At 31.8% G+C, this 21,090-nt stretch overlaps 2 protein-coding genes across 4 annotated transcripts in view; both read left to right on the top strand.

Moving 5' to 3' along the window:
* The window catches only part of LOC132951757 (uncharacterized), a 36,233-nt gene extending 17,873 nt beyond the window's left edge, over positions 1–18,360 (top strand). For 2 of the 3 annotated variants that reach the window (XM_061023692.1, XM_061023690.1), the window contains exons 3-10: positions 11,531–12,299; positions 12,365–12,805; positions 12,875–13,316; positions 13,429–13,644; positions 14,196–14,362; positions 15,535–15,627; positions 15,687–15,863; positions 17,586–18,360. In XM_061023692.1, coding sequence (XP_060879675.1) covers positions 11,531–12,299; positions 12,365–12,805; positions 12,875–13,316; positions 13,429–13,644; positions 14,196–14,362; positions 15,535–15,627; positions 15,687–15,863; positions 17,586–17,627 — 2,347 coding nt within the window. In that variant the 3' untranslated portion in view covers positions 17,628–18,360. The remainder of the gene's footprint in view (positions 1–11,530; positions 12,300–12,364; positions 12,806–12,874; positions 13,317–13,428; positions 13,645–14,195; positions 14,363–15,534; positions 15,628–15,686; positions 15,864–17,585) is intronic. The other variant, XM_061023691.1, reaches the window with a different exon arrangement.
* Positions 18,361–18,513: 153 nt separating this feature from the next.
* LOC132951759 (protein PTHB1) overlaps positions 18,514–21,090 on the top strand; it is a 41,734-nt gene continuing 39,157 nt past the window's right edge. The window contains exon 1 of the mRNA XM_061023693.1: positions 18,514–18,688. The gene's annotated coding sequence lies outside the window, so the exon portion shown is untranslated. The remainder of the gene's footprint in view (positions 18,689–21,090) is intronic.

The following is a 21,090-nucleotide window of genomic DNA, read 5'->3' as shown; positions in this document are numbered from 1 at the left end:
TGAATTATTAAAGAAAATTAAACATTTTTGCGACATCTGTGTTATTACCTATTGAATGCATTAAATTGACATTGTTATAGTATTTTATATAAAACCTGTTCGATTAGATTGCCATTCCCCATTTGTTTCCCCATTTGTATACAAGTAATACAATGTACATATATGTAAAATACTACCATAATATGTCACTATATATATATTATGTCCCTAAATTTACAATTTAGAGTTATAGCAGACTGCAGCTGTTATATTGTTAATTACAAATATATTGTTAAATTATTAAATTACAAAGGCAGGTATACCGAACACCAAAGTAACATTTTAATACATTTTTTTATTCAATTGTGTTTCAAGTGTAAGAAAATACTTGCCTAAAAACTGTAGAAGCTAAGACATTGCAAGAAATATTTTTTTCGGTAAAAAACGAGTATTAATTTTGTCCTTTAAAATTAAATATATAAATAATTGCAATAAAACTATATCAAAATTGAATATTTAGATACATCGACTTAGTGTAACACAAATTAATGATTATTTTATAACATTAAGAGCTAGGTACAATATATGTTATATATACAATATTCAATTAATCCATCAAAGTGTAATTGTGGTTTGTGATAATCATAGGTACTGAAAAATTAATAACAATATTATAAAAAATGCATGCACTTCAATAATACTTATGTAAAAATACTAAACGAGTAAAACGACATGCATTTATAGGTAGCCTGCAGGTATAGATACACATGAAAACGAAAAATGCTTTTTAGTCATAATCAATTTTATAATTCTAATTTCAGATATATTCAGGGTCGTAGACATGGGGGAGGGGGGTAAAGTATTCAAAGCCCCCTTACAACATGAAAAGTATATAAATGTACCTATTTATTATATAATATGTAACAATTATGATAACCCCCCCCCCCCACATTAAATTCCTGTGTACAAAACTGCAATGGATATAATATAATATGAATAAATTTCAACTGGTTAATTTCTCAAACTATTTAATACTATTAACATAACTTATTTTCGATAATTAAAATTTTTAAATGTAAATAATATTTTTCTGTGTTATTATAATTGTTAAAATCAAATATAATAAGTAATAACATTAAGAGTTCAAACCTTGTAATCAGTTCCTATATAATCTAAAGTAGGTACTTATAATTTACTTCACAATCGTATACAGTCATAATAATTTACTAACATAGTGATAATTTTAACAGACAATGTTACAATATAATGTCATAAGATTATTAAAACGTGTATAATCGTCATATTTATTATGATAAATATATATTTATAATGTGACTTTTTCTATGTAATTGGAGCAAGGACACTACGATTTAGAAGTGAAAAACAAAAAATAATTAAAGGGATTACAACTGAGGGAAAACGAAATTATCTTTAAATATACAGTACGGCCTGCAAGGAGTTGATTATAATATTATATTATGTATTATAATACATCATTATAACTATAGTATTTAAACGTAATACTTAAATTATTGTATTTAATATATTATTTATGTATAATATATTAATAGTTATGTAATAATATAATCATATCCAAACAATAGAACTGTATTTTAAAGCAAAATTAAATTTTTACTAAACGATGATTTACGGAACTTTATGGAAGGGGGAATGAAGGACCTTGTGTAATGTTTTTTTCCTTGAAAATAACTGTCTTAATCTTTAATTTTGCTATAAAAATATACAATGATGTCAGATTTTGACCAACTTATTTAAATGTCCAAATTTAAGAGCACCATTTATATTTTTTGTAGCTTTACGTGTATTATGTATTTAAGGTTTATTTAATATTTGGTTTGTATTTTAAATTATTCTACTTGAACGGTTCAGAACATGTTTCAGCATTTTACCAATAAAGTGCATCATTAATAAATCATAATATGTTAAAGGCAGATAAGTTAGTTATGGCCTGTCTTACTAGTTACTATCCAGTTAGCAATAGCTACACATGTATTTATCTTATTATAATATAAAGCTACAACTATAATATTATGTTCTCCATTTTATATTCACAACATACCTATGTAGGTAAGCAGGTACATATATCAAATTTATTATGTTAATCTTGTACCTGTATTATATAATTTCAAATTAATAAATTATGTAAAATCAAATTTTAGTACTCACAATTATTTGTTTTTGATTTGTATCGGTTCACTAAGTATTTCAAATTTGAATATTTAATTCATATTTTACTAGGTACTTACATAATGTTTTAGATATACCTACCTACTATATTTCTTTTTTGTTTTTCTGTCTAAGCTATAGTTAAATGTATACTTCTTATTGCACTGCATATGTTACCTTTGGACGCAAGCGTGAAAATATTTAAAATAAAATGGTTTTAATAATACTATTCACATAATATAGTACCATTAATTGTGTTCCTGTAAATCTATTATTTGCATATTTAAATAGTAAATATTCTCTGAATATGCGTGTGTGACTATACGATTCACTATTTTACTGTGGTATAGTCCACAGGGTTATTGTTTGCAGTTTGCTTATATGTTCTCCACCTGTAAAATAGTATACAATATAATAGCTAATAGGACACGCCATCTATAAACGATAATATTCAATAAGTTATATAATACATAATATATATTTTTATCAGTATATATATATAGGTATTATAGTAAACTTCTACTGTAAACCAGTACACAATTGCTTATTATACTATTATAACTTATTACAGTGTTCATATATTATTATATGCGACAATTGTTTTCTATTAACTGTTATTTTTTTTTGTTATTAATGTGCATTTTTTTAAAAATTAAAATCAATAATATATTTTTACTAATATAGATTAGGTGTACTCTTCATTTTTAATGTTGTTATTCTGAATTTATAACTTAATAATTCTGTAAATTCGTTTAATCTATATAAAATAAAATGAAATAAATTTTATATAATATTTTAAACAATTAACTATAGGAACATGTTTGGGCTAATTTTTTTTCTCAAAATATTATTCAAATTTTACAAATTATTTTAGTGATAATAAAATATTACCTTTGAGTGCTATAATACGTCTATACACCTAGTCGATCTATGATATATGATCTTAATATAAAACTAATAATAATCAATAAATAATAAATGAAATGCACCGCAAACCCGATGGTTGAAACTGCATCATACAAGTATAGAGCTCTGAGCTGCATTATAAGAGCAATGCAAAAATAATCATTTACGAGGTCAAACGATGAAGGCCAAGCCCAGAGCGACGAACGCGTCGTCTTTTGGCATTTCGCAACCTTACGGTGTTTCCGCACTAGTAAATTTTCCGTAGTATATTGGTGTTAAAATACCATGTGGCACCTTTTGACTTTAGAGCCTTGAATAAACTGAGACGAAAGTCCAATTTTGTTGAACAAAAAAATAAAACGTGAGACCATCACAGACTACAGGGCACAAATTTATACATCTTGAACTGTAGATCTATACACGCAAGGCCATCAAGTTAAAATCACAAAACCCTATAGTGATAAGTGGTCCGTATATTTTGTAAATTTGTATACAATTTTCCACTGTGATGGAGGTACAACATAAACGTGGGTAAATCTTTGAAATAATGTACAATTTTAATAATGATGATGACTGTTGAAAATGCTAAAGTCGCACGGACAAAATAGTCAAAACAGATAATACTTAATAATAACAATCTCGTTTTAAAATGTTTTCGTAATAAATACCTTGTATTATTTACCTACACAATACATGTATCACAACACCGATGATATAAATTAATTTAGTTTGAGTTACCATAATCCCATATAGGTACGTAATATTATACTATATAATATGCATCTAAAAAAGCGAAGTTAATAATTTATATACTATACGTACTATACGTCTATGCCTATAAATGCGTATTATCTCAGCTTACATAATCATCCCATGGTTACAAATATAGGTACAATTCCTGTCTCATTGACAGCGTCTTAAAGTATAAAACGGAAATTTTTTTAAAATTAAAAATATGTTTTAAGCACCAATCTTGGGGAATGGGCGGGGGTCTAAGGGGGTTATAGCCTCACTGGAATTTTGTTTACCCCCCCCCCCCCCATTCCGTAATTTTTTTTAGTTACATTTTTAGAATATATTAAGGTGTGTACCAGAAATATAATAGGCTATATTATAAATTCATCACGCTACGCCTATGATCGTGGGTGATGCTGAATGATGCCTACCTGTTATAGTTTTTACATAATAATGTATATTATGTAAGTACTATCATATTCACGTACAGAATATTATTTAAAATAATATGATCATATTCGTTTATCATATAGACTGTTATAAAAAGCCATAACCCTTATTGTATAAATTATATAAATTTATAATTTAATTTAATTTAAGTGTAGGTACCTCTAATAACTAAAATATTTAACGCTGAAGTAAATGCGTAAATAATTAATCAGTAGGTAGGTACAACATATTAAATTAATTTTAAAATGTAGAGTATGTATCGGTGGCGCATCAACCTGCTGTGTGGGTGGCGTAACCCAACGTCAGCGCCAGAGGTTTCAAAGTGAGCCAGAGGGCTGATTTTCCATGCTTCCTACTGTGGAATATGAATGAGAATAATGAAATGTATATAGATATAAAATGATATAGTAATATTAATCATTATAGAAACTAAAATCAAACGTACCTACCAAATATTAGGTATTTGATTGTGGCCTTGGTTTTATACTATCTGACTTAATAATATAAAGTCCGATTTATAACTATACTTTATGATTTTATCCATATACATATATATACATATAAATGTACTATGACCATTGCATCGGATACATATGGTTAATCAATTTAAAGTTTAAATTAAAACTACCTATTTATTTGTATAATGTAAAATACAAATTAAATTAAATTATACCTATTTGATATAATTATACTGCAGCAGTTGTAATACAATATAACTCATTAACTATATGTTGACAAGAATAATATAAGTCCACGGGTGTGTTGTGGACTGGGGAGTACCTATATGGCGTATACACGTAGGTATACTAAGTCAAAAAAATATTTATAAACAAATGCTACACGAAAAAAAATTACTTCTATAATATATCATTCGGTTGACAGTGGCCGATAGGTAGGTATATTATTTTGTTATTTGTTTTATTCTGTGTTCAATTGTATTTATTTAAAAAAAATTATTTATTTTGTAAATGCAATGGTATAAATTAATAAATTATGATTCTTTACGTATTATACAGTATTTGAATAGTAGCATATATAATTATAATCGATGAAAAAATAATAAGTTACTAATATATACTATTCACAAATACATCATTGAATATAACAATGCTTAGGTAGGTAACAATTGATCCCATAAATTATTTTTCATCGTAGTTCTAAAATGCCAGTTTCGCCACTGGTATCTATGGTACCTATATATATATATATATATATATATATATATATAAATATATACTGCCACCGATTACCTGTACGAACATAATGATATTTTTTTTTTTTTTTTTTTTTTTTTTATTGGGTAACCCGCGGCAACATAGGCCATTGGGTGTGGGGAGGGCACTGTAGGTTTTTATATTTGGAAGGTTTGGTAGGTTTTATATTGGGTAGGTTGGTACACGTGTGTGTTGTGTTTGGCAGAATTTCTAATGGGGCACCCGTAGGTTTCTGCCGTGCCCCGGGGTGGGGGGATGGCGGCACTTGTTCTCCGGACACCGTGACTTGCACGGAGAAAAATGCCGCCCAGTGGTCGAGGATCGAACTCGGACCGGCTGTGCCGAATCCGTCGCGTTAGACCACTCGGCCACCTCGTCCCCCCCATAATGATATTATAATTAATATAATAACATACATTAGATATATATACATCATTCAAACGATTCTGGATGTTCAGAATTGTTAACATTTTTTAAAGTCGTTAAACTCTAGTTTTGATACAATTAAATACATACCTGAAGACTATTATATATCTAAGAAGTAAGAACTAAGACTAAAAGAAAACTTATCCGTCAGTAAACTATGATGGTGCTGGGAAGAGGGAGTATAATCGACTATAACTATAATAATAATTATGAAAGATACAAGATCTGTATATTATTTACACTGAACTTTTTGATATTTATTTAAAATTTAATATTTAGTATCACAACATTCACTCTGAATTTACTGTTTGGTTATACGACTTGACAGACTTCAATAAAATAAAATAAATTGTATTTATAAAGGGCTATTAAATAAATTCCATTCAAATCATATAATGTAACAGTTTGGTGGGAGTGGAGGAAGTAGGTACTTTGCACACAAATAATATTGGGAGAAAGCTTCAAAGTGTTGTCACCGCCGCTGCCTTTAGGGTAGTTTAAGTTCATAAATATAAATTTACGTTTATACTTTCAATATACTAATATATAAATATATAATGTTATTTGATGAATCTTTACACAAATTACTACTATTATATTGCATAAAAAACAACACAATAAAATGATTTAAAAAGTTCAAATCAAGCTTACTTGTTTAGAATAAAAGTAGTATTTAATGCATTTGTAGAAGTTGGTATAGTATAGTTGGTTGTAAACAAGTAGCCAGTATTGGTATAACAACGCATTTTATGTCAGATTATTTTATAAAGAAAAAAACCATAGGCGCACGCTACTTGATATATTTTGTCCTCTACAAGGAATGTCTATGAATCATAAATATGTTTTTGATAATAGGTAACCAGGACAACGAAAACATTACGAAAAATCGGTCAGAAACAAAAAAATTTGTATCCAGCCCTAACATTTTTAATTTACACAACGTATACGTATTTGATTATATGAATGAAACCTATTAAGTAGACATGTACAATAATATTATAATATATTAATTATTATTTATGACAATATAAATAAACGATTAGTATATATTATTATTATGTATATTAAGTACTTTATATGACGTATTAATATGCCACTATTAAATAATAAATATAGATGCTGTTCTATAATCTACCGACTACCAACTACATCTGTATAACTATAGGTATTATATAGTAAAAGAAATAATGTGGAATATATTATTTTGATAAAAATATGTAAATTGAATAGAAAATATTCTTTAAACGTATGACTTATGCGTTAGATTATAATATAATAGTATAGCAGAGTCACCAGTTAATATTTTTGGAGGGTTACATTAAAAATTCAATAATTTTTGGGGGGGCCATCAAAATGTAATATACACCTATATCTCTATACTTGTTTAACCAAAGAAAGGGAAGGCAAAATCAAAAAATAAAACGAAAACCTCAATATTTCTCCATACAAATATCTAATAGTTTAAAAAATAAATTTCTTGTCTACTGGCCAGATAAAATTCCTGTAGTATAATATGAGATACTAAGAATGAGTATACTATAATAGAGGTGACACGTGCAAGAATATACGCTGTCAACAATTTTAAACTACGCGTTCGCAGTTTGCACATGCACAAGTTGACCCGAGACTCGAGAGAGGTGGCTCGTCAATAAAATTTTATCAAAGTGAAAATGTGTGATACTATAGGTAACGATTAATATAATATGGTATTATGTAATTATCAACAATTATAATATTATGGACTATAGTGGCGGCGGTCCCTTTATACCTATATAGGCACAACAACAACGCCGCGCGTGCGCCGTCGAAGGCCGTACACAGATGGTAGCTATATTATAATAAATGATTCAAACCCAAATTAATGCGTTTCTAATCTTTAACTTGAACAAGTCAATATAAAACTCAACATTTTGACTAAAATATACTGTTCACTATCACACACAAAATGTGAACAATAATATTATTCAAAACGCAGAATGGACTATTTTCTGGTGGCAGTGACAATATTGTGACACACGATTATCGGTAGGGGGCGATTGAACTTTGTGTCTTTGTTCATAGTTTGTAATCGGAACAATTCTATTTATTTATTTTTGTAGAAAAATTAATGTGTTACGGTCCATTCATAGATAAGTCCATACCATTGTCTCATCCCTCTCATTTCGTACTTTGAGACGCATATTATATGATAGGAATAGGGAAGCGCACGCTAATATTAGATACACTATATTATATATTATATAAATTGTTATAGGTAGGTACCTGCCTACTTTACATGTTCAGATATTATATGCATATAAGATCAAAAAAAAAATTGGTGTTAAGTGACGACTGACGAGTGGTTTTTATAATTATTGTTATTTCATACGGGCAAACAATACGTATGAACAGCCATAACGAGGGATGCTGACGACGGTATAAAAATAAGACGTAATAACCAAATATTATGCAACACTTTTCATTTAGTTTTCGTCTTCGAAACAAAAAAAAAAAACAATAATAGTTTATTTCTCTACAATATGATATTGTATAAGTCCAGAGTCCACGCGTTAGAACTTAGAAACAAATGTACACGGGATGATCGAATACCCACTACACCGGTAGGCAATAACCTATAATTTTCTGAAAGGCGATAGGAGGCGGTAAAATCGCCGGGAAAGCCTGCCCCGGGTATGCCACTGCGGTACAGTGTGGTGTGCTGCACGCATAGGCATAGACCTATCAATTATTAGTTTATAATCGCTGCAGGTGTGCCTCCGAGCTGTACTATATTATAATAACCGTGCCACGTGCGTATTTGTTACAACGCGGTTTCGTCGCCAATCGTCGACGTCGTTTCATTTTTTTTCTCTCAAAAAGTGTCGTTCGAAAAGAACGAATTCAATAAAATAACTTCAAGGCGTGTAATCGGCATATTAACATGTAATTCACCGACACACGCGACCAAAAAAATATACCTAACCAAATTTTTCCGGTAGACCTCCACCAGCCATCACCACCGTCGTCGACACCGCCGCCGCCGCCGCCGTCCACCAATACCCACTAAATATTATAATATACCACCAACGTGGCCGACGACTACGTATCCGTGGCATGTGGTATGCGCCTATGCGGTATTTACGCGTGTGCAATATACATATATTTTAATAATATGCGCAGTGCAGCAGGTCTCGCTCAAGGTCAAGCGGACCGCTCCGCCGGTGCGGTGGTTGCGGCGGCGTCGGCGTTGTCGTCGTCGTCGTCGTCGGGTAAAAATGTTTTTGCGCGTCTGCCTCGGACGACGACGGTCCCGGCAACGTCCTTGCTTTGCCCTTCGTCGCAACCGCACGCGCGAACACACGCGCGCGTCGTCCTACCGAACTGCATTTCGTTGAAAATCGCGCCCGTGGCTGCCGAACGATGCGCACAAAATATTATAATAATATAATAAGAAGTATTATTGTGTTTGCATTGTGCGAAATCAGAGTCAGCTCTGCTGCTTCTGTACACATCACGGCAGTGGTGACTCAAACCTCGATGTAGGCGCCTAGTGTCTATATTGTAATATTATACTATATAAGAATATTAGAAATTCTCTGGTTAAAAAAAGCATCGGAGAAAAGCATATTATTTTCATTCTACTTAAAATGAACTCGACTCGACTAGAGACCGCGCACATCCCTTAGCGTTCCCTTAGTGGAATTGGCGGACCGCAGCTGAGTCGGCGTGTCCTAACGCCGCAAATGAGGAGGCGCGAAGGGCGAGCCCCTTCCAAAAACGGCTTTTTCCGCCGCATGATGCGTAATAATAAGTTATGACACGGAGCAAGAACATGGTCTAGCGGCCGACTTTTCGCGGCGGAATAAGAACCGGCAAAGGCCTCGACCCATATAGGTGTAATATTGTTATTTATTATTATAACGACAAAGTCCGCCGCGAAAACTGTCGTGACTCCGCCGGCACGGTAATGTGCGGCCGCGACGTTTGCAAGCCTGTTGCCGCGCGCGCGGTATCCGTTTCGCTCGGTCGTCCGTCCGTCCGTCCGCCGAGTGCCGACGAACGCTTTGCTCTCTCAGTCGCACCGGCACGGCCGCCGTCTCGCTCGCTCCGACAACCGTCTATAGCGCGCGCGCGCGTGTCCCGTCTCTCTCTCGGTGGTCGCGGCCGTCCGTCACCTCCGCTCTGCACTCACTCGACGATAGCCTTGAACCGCCGCCGCCGCTACGCGCCGTCCCTACGTTTCGTTCGCTGTGTGCGCGATTCCTTCGGACCAATCGGATCGTTCGTGTCGTCGTGTCCGCTCCCGCGTAGGGTGCCGTTTCCGTCGTTATTGTTTACGCGATTTTTTTTTTTTTTCGTCGTATTTCTCAAACGGCATTTTGCCGCATCAGTTGTTTGTTGTCGCCGTGCCGCTGATCGTGTTGATCCTCGCTGCAGTTCTCGTATCGACCGTTTTTGTGCTAGACTCTCGAGTGTATCTCCGTCTGCTGCGTAACAGTTATCTACCCACGTCGTCCCATGTGCCGTGAATTTTGATAACCGCGCTCGTGTGGTACGTATGTTACCATAATATTTTTGGTATTATTTTGTTTTTGTTGTTGTTGTTGTTGTTATTTATTATTATTATTATTATTACTACTACTACTACTACTGTTGCTACCCGTACACAGTTCGTCGCTTTTAATTTCGCGCGTGCGGCCGTGACGACTGCAGCCGCGGCTGTCGTTGCACCGTCGGCACTCGGCGACGGCGTCTAAGTAGGACAAACCGCGCGCGCACGCCGCCGCCGCCGCCGCCGCCGCCTCCTCCTCAGCCACTGCCTTCTCCGCTACCTCCGCCGCCGAGGTAAACGAACTGTGCGAGTCGAATGGGAAACTGGACCGCAGTGATGAATTCATTACGCTCTCGCCGTGTGCGTGGAGTAGGTACTCTTTCTCGAAAGTGTGACCATAGGGCTTTCGGTTTGAATTTTTTTCCGCATTTCCCCTTACGACGTCATCCGCGGCATTGCGAAATAATATTGACATAATATTTTCCACCGTCGAGACCGGCTCGGATGTGCATCGGATCGTCTCGTCCGGTTCAGAGGACGGGCCTCTCGGCGAAACCGACCGTAGACGGATTTCCAGAAGGATTTCAACCCGTCGGTGGCCACTGGTTCCACCGACCTGCGCGCGTGTCGGTCTGTGCTTCGTCGTCTTACTCTAGTCTACTTGCAGCGTGTAGTGCCATAGGTATTATGATATTATTATGTACAGCTCCTCAGTCGTCTGCCCTATCACCGGTTACACTCACCCTTGCCACCGACTGAATACAACAACTAACCACTCTTATTCAGTTTGTGTATACTTACTATAAGTTATGGGTTGTGTTAAGCTGTGAATTTGTTATAATTAGTTAGATAAGTAAATATTTAATAACGACTAGGTAGATACGTAACTTGTATAGCTAGACATGTAATTGCGGGTCACTGATTAATGTACTACATACCATTCGTTGTCATTGTCCGATTGAGATGTATGCCATTAGAGATCTTTTTATCTTGATACTGTTCATTTGGAGATAAGGTTGTTGTAGTGATGGCCAATGGCATTTTCTAGTTATGTATTGTTGTGCCAAGGCGTTTTGATGAATAATTAAATTTGTTTTTACAGGTATTTCACGATAGAAGACGAGATGCAAATTAGTCGCATGCCGATCCCGGCAGATGATTGTGCAAACAGCGAAATGTCTGTTGACACTAGTCCCTCAGATACAAAGACCGATGATTTGGAAACTACAACAAAAGTAAATGGTGATAGTCACAAAAAGTTAAATGGAACTACTGTAGACAATTCTATTGAAACTGATGAAGCCTCCTCACAACTTGTAATTAAAAAAGAAGAAAATGACGAAGATGATAATGAAGAAGAAAAAGCAGAAAAAGAAAAAGATCCAGAAAACAAGACTGAACCTTTGTCCAAAACTACTGATAAAATTGTGAAAAATGGGGTATCTGAGGAACAAAACTCCGTAGAAACCATTAATGGTGAAACTTCTACAACTAATAATGATGATCCTATAGTAAATGAAGACAAAGATGAAGAAGAAAAGCCTATGGAGATTGACGAAACTGAAGATCAAACTAATGAAGATCTAGCTATTAAGAAAGAAACTTTAGAAGTTGACGAACCAGAAATCACTGAAGACGTAGAAACTCAAGAAACCGAAAAACATATTAACGGAAATGCAAATCAAAAGGATGAAGTTATCACAACTAGTAACGAAGTATTGAAGAACAGGGAAGAAGAAACAAATCCAGTGAATGGGGAGGTAAAACTTGAAGATGATAAAAACTTTAAATCTGAAAAAGTCAATCGTAAAGTTCTCGAAGAAGAGGATATGTCTAGTGAAATTAGTACAGATACACTTTCACCCAAGCAGGTATTTATTAAATGTAAATTTCATTAGGTATATGCAATTTTTCTTCATTATTATATAATTTTCAGATGGATGAGCCAATCGCACGCAAGAGGTCTGCTGCTAGTCACGATGAACTTAGTGTTGTAAGTGGAGCAAGTAGTGATAACGATTTACCTAAAACTAAAAAGTTACGATCTGATGAAGACCAACCTTTATTAAAAGATGATACTCGAGAACGATTGATCAAGAATATTGTACAGTCAAGTGGTAAAAACGAAGTTGAATTAAACAGAAATGTAGAAAAAATACAAAATGAAATAAAAGTAATCACGGAAATAGCACAGACTAAACGTGATGAGTTAGTGACTCTGATCAGGTTACAAAAACTTAAAGAGGAAATTATTGAACGATTAATGATTAAACTAAAAGAATTTGATGCTATTAAGACAGACAATAGCAAAGACTGGAATTTACCAGAAATGTTTCAAATTAATTTAAGTCAGCCCGAACACATACTAAGTGAAAAGGTATTGTAACACAATTAAAAATATTTTATTAATAAATTAATCATTTCTAATTAATTTTTATTTCAACAGAATATCTTGGATATTATTGACAACCGCGGTGATAGTCAACTCGAAAAGTCTGCAATTAATAATTATGATCAGAATATGTATGCCTCTTCATCATCTAATACTAGTATCACACCAGTTGCTTCATCATCTAATGCTCAGTCCAATGAATGGATAGTATCAGATAGGGTAAACCGCACCAACCGTGTTCAAAGACCAATACTGCCTAAGCCTTCTGCAGCCAACAATCATAAAGAAGGCCGTCAAGGTCCTATATTAGATGTCAAGCTAATTATTGCTGATCATCGATCAAAAAATCCTGAAACAGCTGTGACCAAAAGGGGCCGTCGGAAGGTGAATGTCAATGATTTTTCAGTACCTACATCTTCAGCTCCATTACGTTATCCGAATCCTATGGGTTTCGGTAATCCAGTTCATCATACCAGTGATGGAAATTTTAAAACTAGTAAGTTGAATAATGGGTTAATTTTAACATAATTTTATTAGAATTTGAATACTTATTAATTGCATAATTTTATCAGAATTTGAATATTTAAAAAATATTGTGTTTTGTTCAGCTATCACAAACACCCATGGAGTTCCAAATAATGTTATGGAACATGGGTCTGAACATAATCGTTTTAAAGATGTTCCTGCTTTTCCAGAAGTTACATTACATCCAGTCTCGCAGCCAATGCAGCAGCAACAACAACTACAGCAACAACAACAACAACAACAACAACTACTGCAACAACAACAAATACAACAACCACAGCCAACATCTCTATTACATGGTAATTTTTGTCATTAAGATTTATTAAGTAAGAAATCCTCCAAATTTGTATTTACAAATGAAATTTTTGGCCTATCATAATATTGATAGCACGTAACGAATAATAAATCTAAGTATAGATATATTTCAATAATTGCCAATCATAAGCAATACCTACTATTGAATATATTTTTAAAGCGTTTAAGTCTTTATTTTTCCATTTGAACTGTAAAACCTGGTGGGACTGAATATTGCAAAAGTACTTTAGGTACTATCCATTAGTCATAAGCTGAACAAAAAAATTACTTTTCATTTTATATTTTAATATAATATTATGCCTAATGCTCATATAGTTGGATTAAGAATATGAACCTTGTACAATCAATAAAGGTGACTTTCTTAAACAAATTAAAAGGCTCAAGAGATTGTTAATATAATATATGAATGAATGTTAGCTTAGTAAATTAAAAATTTACAAAGTAAAAAAAACACCCATTCATTGTTGATTTTTGGGTTTTATGTACCTATTAATTTGATGTATTTTTGGTGGTAATTTTTAATTTATTTTTATAGGAATTTTAACTAAAGGCGCTGGTACACACCATTTACCACTTAGTATGTCACACCCTCCGACCAATTATTCGCCTACATTAGCAAGACTTTTAACTGCGCCAGAACGATGCAAGCAAAGCAGAGGAAAACGGCAAGCACCTGCAGCTACTGTTGTCTCTTCCAATGCGGTAAATACTAATTAACTTATTAAAGTGAATTTGCTACTTACAGATACCTTACAATAGCATAAACCTTTTTTTTCTGTGTCAGCTATTTATAAGTTCAATTACATACTTGCAATAACATTCAGATGAGGTACCTATATATTAAATATTGATTTAGTATAATTAAAAAAGTGTTTTTATAAAAATAAAAATTACTACCTTTTAAAAAAATATAATTTTAAAATCCTAGAATAAGTTACAGGGATTGGATTTTAGGAGATGCACATCGGTTACATGATAGTAGTTTATACTTTATTGTGATATTCAATTAAAAAAAATAATGATGTATCATAAAGTCATAACATTCTAAAAACAATACTGAGCAAGTTACAACTAAGATGCTGACATTTCTTCGATATTTTTCTATGCTTTGTCAATAGTTTTTTCTTTTTTTAACAGAAAGTATGAAACATAACCTTAATTATGGCCTAGATAAGACTTTTTACAATGATACTACAATTCAAATTTTGGAGCTCACCTTCCCATGAAAATTAACATCGTAATAAACCATAATAATATATAATATTATCTATGTAAAAATCTGCTAAAAGTCAGATAAAGAAATATTAAATTTAAGAGACTTTAAGACTTAGGTTAGTAATAATAATAATTACAATAACACAAATCAAATTAGTTAAATAGCTTATAGGTGTTTCACAAATTACAAAATTACATGATTGGGTAGGTAAGCATTCATTTTTCAAATATTTTTTTAAAAATCCCTTTAGTATGACACCTTAGTAATTGTTTATTACATTGGGATTATCTAATTTGAAATGTTTCGACTATTAAATTAAAAACAAAAGTAATTTTACTTAACTTAATGAGTTTATCATGATAACTATTATAATATCTATATTATAATACGGTTTCTACAGGTAGGAAACTGTCTAGGAAAAGAAGCTCCCCATCATATACTGCATATTGCAGAACCATGCAGGTGCCCAACATAATTTCTGCCAAACAGGCAAACTAAGCTATTGGGCTAAATGGTCTACTCTCTGCCAATACACACTTTAACAAACAAAATCAAATATGAGTTACACTGAACATGAGTGAACACTCACATTTTTTTTTTGTACACATTTATGGGTATGATCAAAAGTAAATATGCTCATTACATTTTTATATTTTAGCAATCTCGTAATGAAATTACTATTACACCAGTTCAGAGTACGTCTATGTCTTCAACTTTTCAACAAAAACCAAGTTGTTCGTCAAATATACCAGTAAGATTAACCTGCTCTAAAATATTTACAACAGTGTTATTTATTTTTTTTGTTTTTAGCCTGCTCAGGTAGATGATGAAGACGCATCTGATAGACTGGTTATTGATGAAGGACAAGATGTTATGAATGCAAACTCTCCATCTAGTGCCCCACAGTGTCAAGGTTGTATGCAAAAGCCGGCACAATTTGTTTGTGCTGGATGTGGCAATCAATGGTACTGCAGCAAAGACTGTCAAGTACGTAATATTAAACTTTACTTACAGTTTTTTAGAAAAAAATATTTCTTGTCATTTAAATAATATTAATTTACATGCAACTTCAGTAAAATATTTCCCTTCTTGATTATTTATTTTTGTTCACAAATTTACAAGTTTGGTACATGTAGTGTTTCATTAGTTAAAAAAAATATGTTCTATATAATTACAATTTACAAAATAAAAAAGGAACCAGATTACTTTTTTGTTACTTAACCTTTGAGTAAGTCTATTGGTCAATTAATTACATAATTACTCCTGGCCAGTTTATTATTGCAGTACTGGCTTTATCGTAAGACATTTTGTTGAATGATATCGTTTACCTTCCTTAATAGAGTTAATCGATTGTAATCATGTATTTCCAATATAAATTTCCATTAGTGTCTCCACTGTGGTCACTAAATTCAGATGAAATTAGGTATTTACCCCATGTGAGTGATTTTGTTCTTGGTATACACACGTTGTTTTGTGATTATTGATCATGTAATATTATTATAAAAATACTCTATTACAATCAACGAACTATATTTAGGAAGAACCACTAAACCATAAAAGTTAAATTTCTTACAATGACGGCCGGTATTGTTATAATAAAATGGTGTGAGGAAATTATAGGAGAACAAGATAATAATTAAATTGTATCTTTAAATACAAATTATGCCACAAGAATATTGAAATACATATAAAATTTAATATTTTATAAGTTTCTTTATAAATTAAATGATTTTTGTTAAAATATCCATTGATTTTCATAAGAGGTTTAAATTAAACCCTCATTAGTCGAGGCCCTAGTTATGTATGAGTAATATAAGTGTTAGGTTATTTCCAACATTAATAATTATTCATTTGTTTTTGTGCTGGATATAACTTTTTTCCTAACCAATTTTTCGTAGGCTATTTTGCATTACAGTTGCCATGGCAACCAAATTTTGCGTTACAGTACCTAGGCTGCCCCTAGCAAAAATCTAGATACAAATTTTTTTTAAGGTTGCCCCTTGCAACCGATAAATAGTATACCTATAGCAACCTTGTTGATACATATTTTTTTTTATCTTAATTTTAAAAACATCATATAATTCAATGTTTTCTGTGCAGCAGAGAAAATATCCAAGTAGCACGCTATATTTATGTATATACGTCCATTTATATTTAACGTTGGGATTTGTATTATCTCTTGTATAACTATTTATAATAGATATTAAAGCATTAAAAAATTATATATTCTTATCTACAAAGTGAATAGAATAAAATAAAATGATTTTATATTAAAGAAACTGATTAGTTATATATAAAAAAGATTATTTGACATGTTCAACGTCACGGTAAATGGGTAGTCGACATCATAAACATTGCCCAGGTCACCAGTGTCAACAAATATGTGTTCCCTTTGATGATTCATAATTATGACTGGCGATGAGATGACATTTTGAAATATTTTGTAGGCGATCAGGTACTGTTTCAAGAAGCTACGTTATAATTGGTTTTTATTTTTGTTTATTTTTGTGTTTGTTATATTTTTTCCCTGAAATAGTCGACTGGACATATTTTTAGTATGGCGACACGGTGTATGCTTTGATAATTCTAGCGGAGCTCAATGTGTTAATATATATTTTTTATTGTATCTTGAACTAATTGTAATATAGTAATAAGCAAAAATTAATCTTTGCCTACTAAAATGTAAAATTATATTTATTTTGTTTACAGATCGATGCTTGGGATGATCATTCAGAAGTCTGTAGTGGTTAAATTAATTATTTAAATGTGACATTTGTGCCAAAAAAGATCTCTTAAAGATTAAACTAAATAATTTGAAACCGGTAGCTGGCTACCAAAATCGTTTTAGTAGTTGACTTTGGTCTTGAGTACAGACCCTTGGTGTGAATCTAAGTCAATTCACTATTTATGTGTATGAATTCATTATATTTGTGTAAATGTTAAACGATTATACACATAAGATTAATCTTTATTAGGAACTGACAAATTGTTATAATGTACCTATTTTTAAGTATAATATGCTATATATGAATGTGTATATATTATTATTAATTTTTTTTATAAATTATATTATATATGTCGTAATAATTTCCTAATTCCACACTAGCTTAACTGTGTGTGCGTGTATTAGAATCGTAGAGTCTTATTTTGAATACATAAAATACTGTGGGTTAATGACTGTTAATTAAACCACCCATGGTATGCTTGTTGTTAAATTGATACAAGTACAATTATTGTTTTTTTTTTTCGATGTGAAATAGAGACAAATTTATAGTGGCTCATAATTTTTTTTTTAATTTAAATTTACTTGTGGACATGATGCACCTCCTTAAAATATAAAATAATATTTAAATTATTTAAACTATTGTACTAACCATTAAGGTTTTCATTACTTGTTATAATATTGTATTGTATATAAGCATATTGATTAGTTATTAGGATTTGTTTGTTTGTTTATTATTTATATATGTTTTTTTCTTTTTTATTTATTCATTTTTCTGAGTTTGTAATATTATTTAAATCTAAAACCCTAATATCACATTCAAACTATGGATAAAACCATATCTTGATATATGGTTGTATGCATACACTATGGTGTTATATATTATAACTAATTAATACAAACAATGGAATATAAAATAATGTTTTATTGGAACATATTAAGAACCAAGTGTTTTTCTCTTTTGTTGTTGTTATTTGTTGCCTAGTAACGTTTTGTACACAATTTGATATGTACTATGTCTGTTATTTAGTGTGTGCTACTGTGCAAGTGTTTTAGCAGTCAAATTATTTTATCTCTCAATTTGTATGAGGTAAGTGTTACCAAATAATAATTGTATCTTATACTTGAAATATTATACATTCTCAATGAGGTGCCAATAATGAATTATGTAGTGTTTTCCAACAGTATTTAAATTATTTAAGTATATCATGTACAGACTTATTATATTAAGTTTTCACTTTGACTGTTTGGGCTTGGTGGTAGTGGTGAAGATGATGATTTTATTTGTACAAGAAATACAATGTATTTAATTATAATTACAATAAAACCTTGTGGCTTATAAGTTAGTAACCCGATTAGTTATTACTATTTATGGTATTTCAATGGCAGAAATTGATTAGATATCTTTTATAATAAGAACTTCAGTTGACATTAGGGGGTTGGAATCAGTATTTTGGCACAAAAACTCTGTGCAGGTTCACTTGACCTCAAAGTTCAAATAACACTATTCCACATCAATTTACAGCTGCCTTATTATCTACTAAAGAGTAACAGACTACGAGTAAAGTGTAAACTCTATTTTTTGAAAGTACGAAAAATTATTGATCGACAATAAAATAAGACCTTACCTAGAATACTAACAAAAAATTAAAAAATTCTTATATATACCTATTAAATGGATCAAAACGAGTCAAACTATTTTGAAAATGTTATCATGACATAGATATGGAAAGTGATCTTACAAACATTTGGTGAAAATTTTAAGTATCAACGTTGACAGTTATTTGATTGAGTCTTACTTACTGTACCTACAAATTTTTTATTTTTTTTCCGGACACTTAAAAATTACTGATAATTTTTTCCTTTAAACCCTCATAATATAGTACCAACTATTTGATGTAAATACTAGATTAAATGACGTTAAATTAGATTCACTTTTCTACCTGAAAATATGCTGAAATAGAAAATTGAAGCATTTTTACATCCCCAAACGCCAAAAGGGCTTCAGAATGAAAAAAAAAACACATAATTGTAAAATCAATTTGTATTAGGTAGGTACCTACCTACTTATAGCTTGATTTGCCCTGCTCAGAATTTAAATAAAGTATATATGGAGGGATAAATATATTATTAATTACCTACTTCATGATGACATTGGTTAGGGGGGAATTTTCCCTGGAGCTGTGTAGCATAAATGTATTTACATAAAATAAAACAAGACATAGGAACAACAAATTATGAAACAAAACAATATCATCATAATATAATTATATTAATATTATTAGAGTTATTACCTACATTAAAATATGAAATTATGAAACAACTGCAGTGGCAATGAACAATTACCTACGTCTTATACCTACCCACCTACCACCATTGGATATTAGAACCAAGTCGTGGGGGCAACCCCCACCCCACCAATTTTTAATCTAAAAAATATTTATCAAGTAATAATATTAGCCGCATTATGTTTACATTTTAGCATTGTTTAATATTTTATCATATTACAGCAGTTAGGTTCATCTCCTCAAAATGAAAATCAAGTTATTTTCATCTAAAATCGATATTCGCAGTCACTGATTTAGTTGTTTAAGCTTTTTGCTGACTAGCAGATAAAAAGGTACAAACACTATTTTAGTCGCAGCCAATAAATTCCCAAATTCCTTGGGTAAATAACTATGAGGATAAAGCATCATTTTTTTTAAGACTTCAAACTGCATGGTTATTGGCTATAGTTTCCACACCAATATTTTTAACTTGCAATTCACTATGTCATGCGAGAGGTTCAAAAATAAATCAAAAATGAACTTCGTTTTTTTTGACACTCGGCAACCCCATTATCGGTTTGTGTGTGTGTGGGGGGGGGGGGCTACGGTTGGTACGCGTTTTTTTTATGTCAGGCAGATAGATCGTCACAAAGAACCCGGGTGGTCACCCATCTGAGAACCTGCTCGACCGCTGCACATATTACTGTATTAGTGACTGCGACCACTCACCGCGCTTCACCAGATCACCGTACAATGAACTCTAATGCCAACCACGTTAAATTGCATACTATATGTTTATATATTTAACAGTTTAAATTCTTGCCAAATGTATTATATTATGTAACATTTGACGAAAAATTGTATACAATATCACAGTCCTTAATACAGCAAGAGTATTGAGTAGTAAAATATATAATGGTGCATACAGATTAGTGAAAATTGAATCATTTGTTGATCGTTGCCACATCGATAAAATCAAATATTTAAGTAACTTGATTGTCATATTTAAAAGGTGATTTTGAAAGGATTTAATATAGATACTTGTATATTTTAGAAAATTAAGGTTTCAGAAATATAGTAAAAATATATTGGACTACGTTATGTCATTTGGCATTAGCGAGACTTAAACGGTTAACCTAACTATTTATTTATAATAGAAATAATAAATAAATCATAGTCAAATACAATTTTAATGTTTAGAAAACCATGTAAACATATTAAGTCA

Source organism: Metopolophium dirhodum, chromosome 9 (genome assembly GCF_019925205.1).
Source record: "Metopolophium dirhodum isolate CAU chromosome 9, ASM1992520v1, whole genome shotgun sequence".
Classification (NCBI taxonomy): domain Eukaryota; kingdom Metazoa; phylum Arthropoda; class Insecta; order Hemiptera; family Aphididae; genus Metopolophium; species Metopolophium dirhodum.
This window is presented reverse-complemented; position numbering and strand designations above follow the sequence as displayed.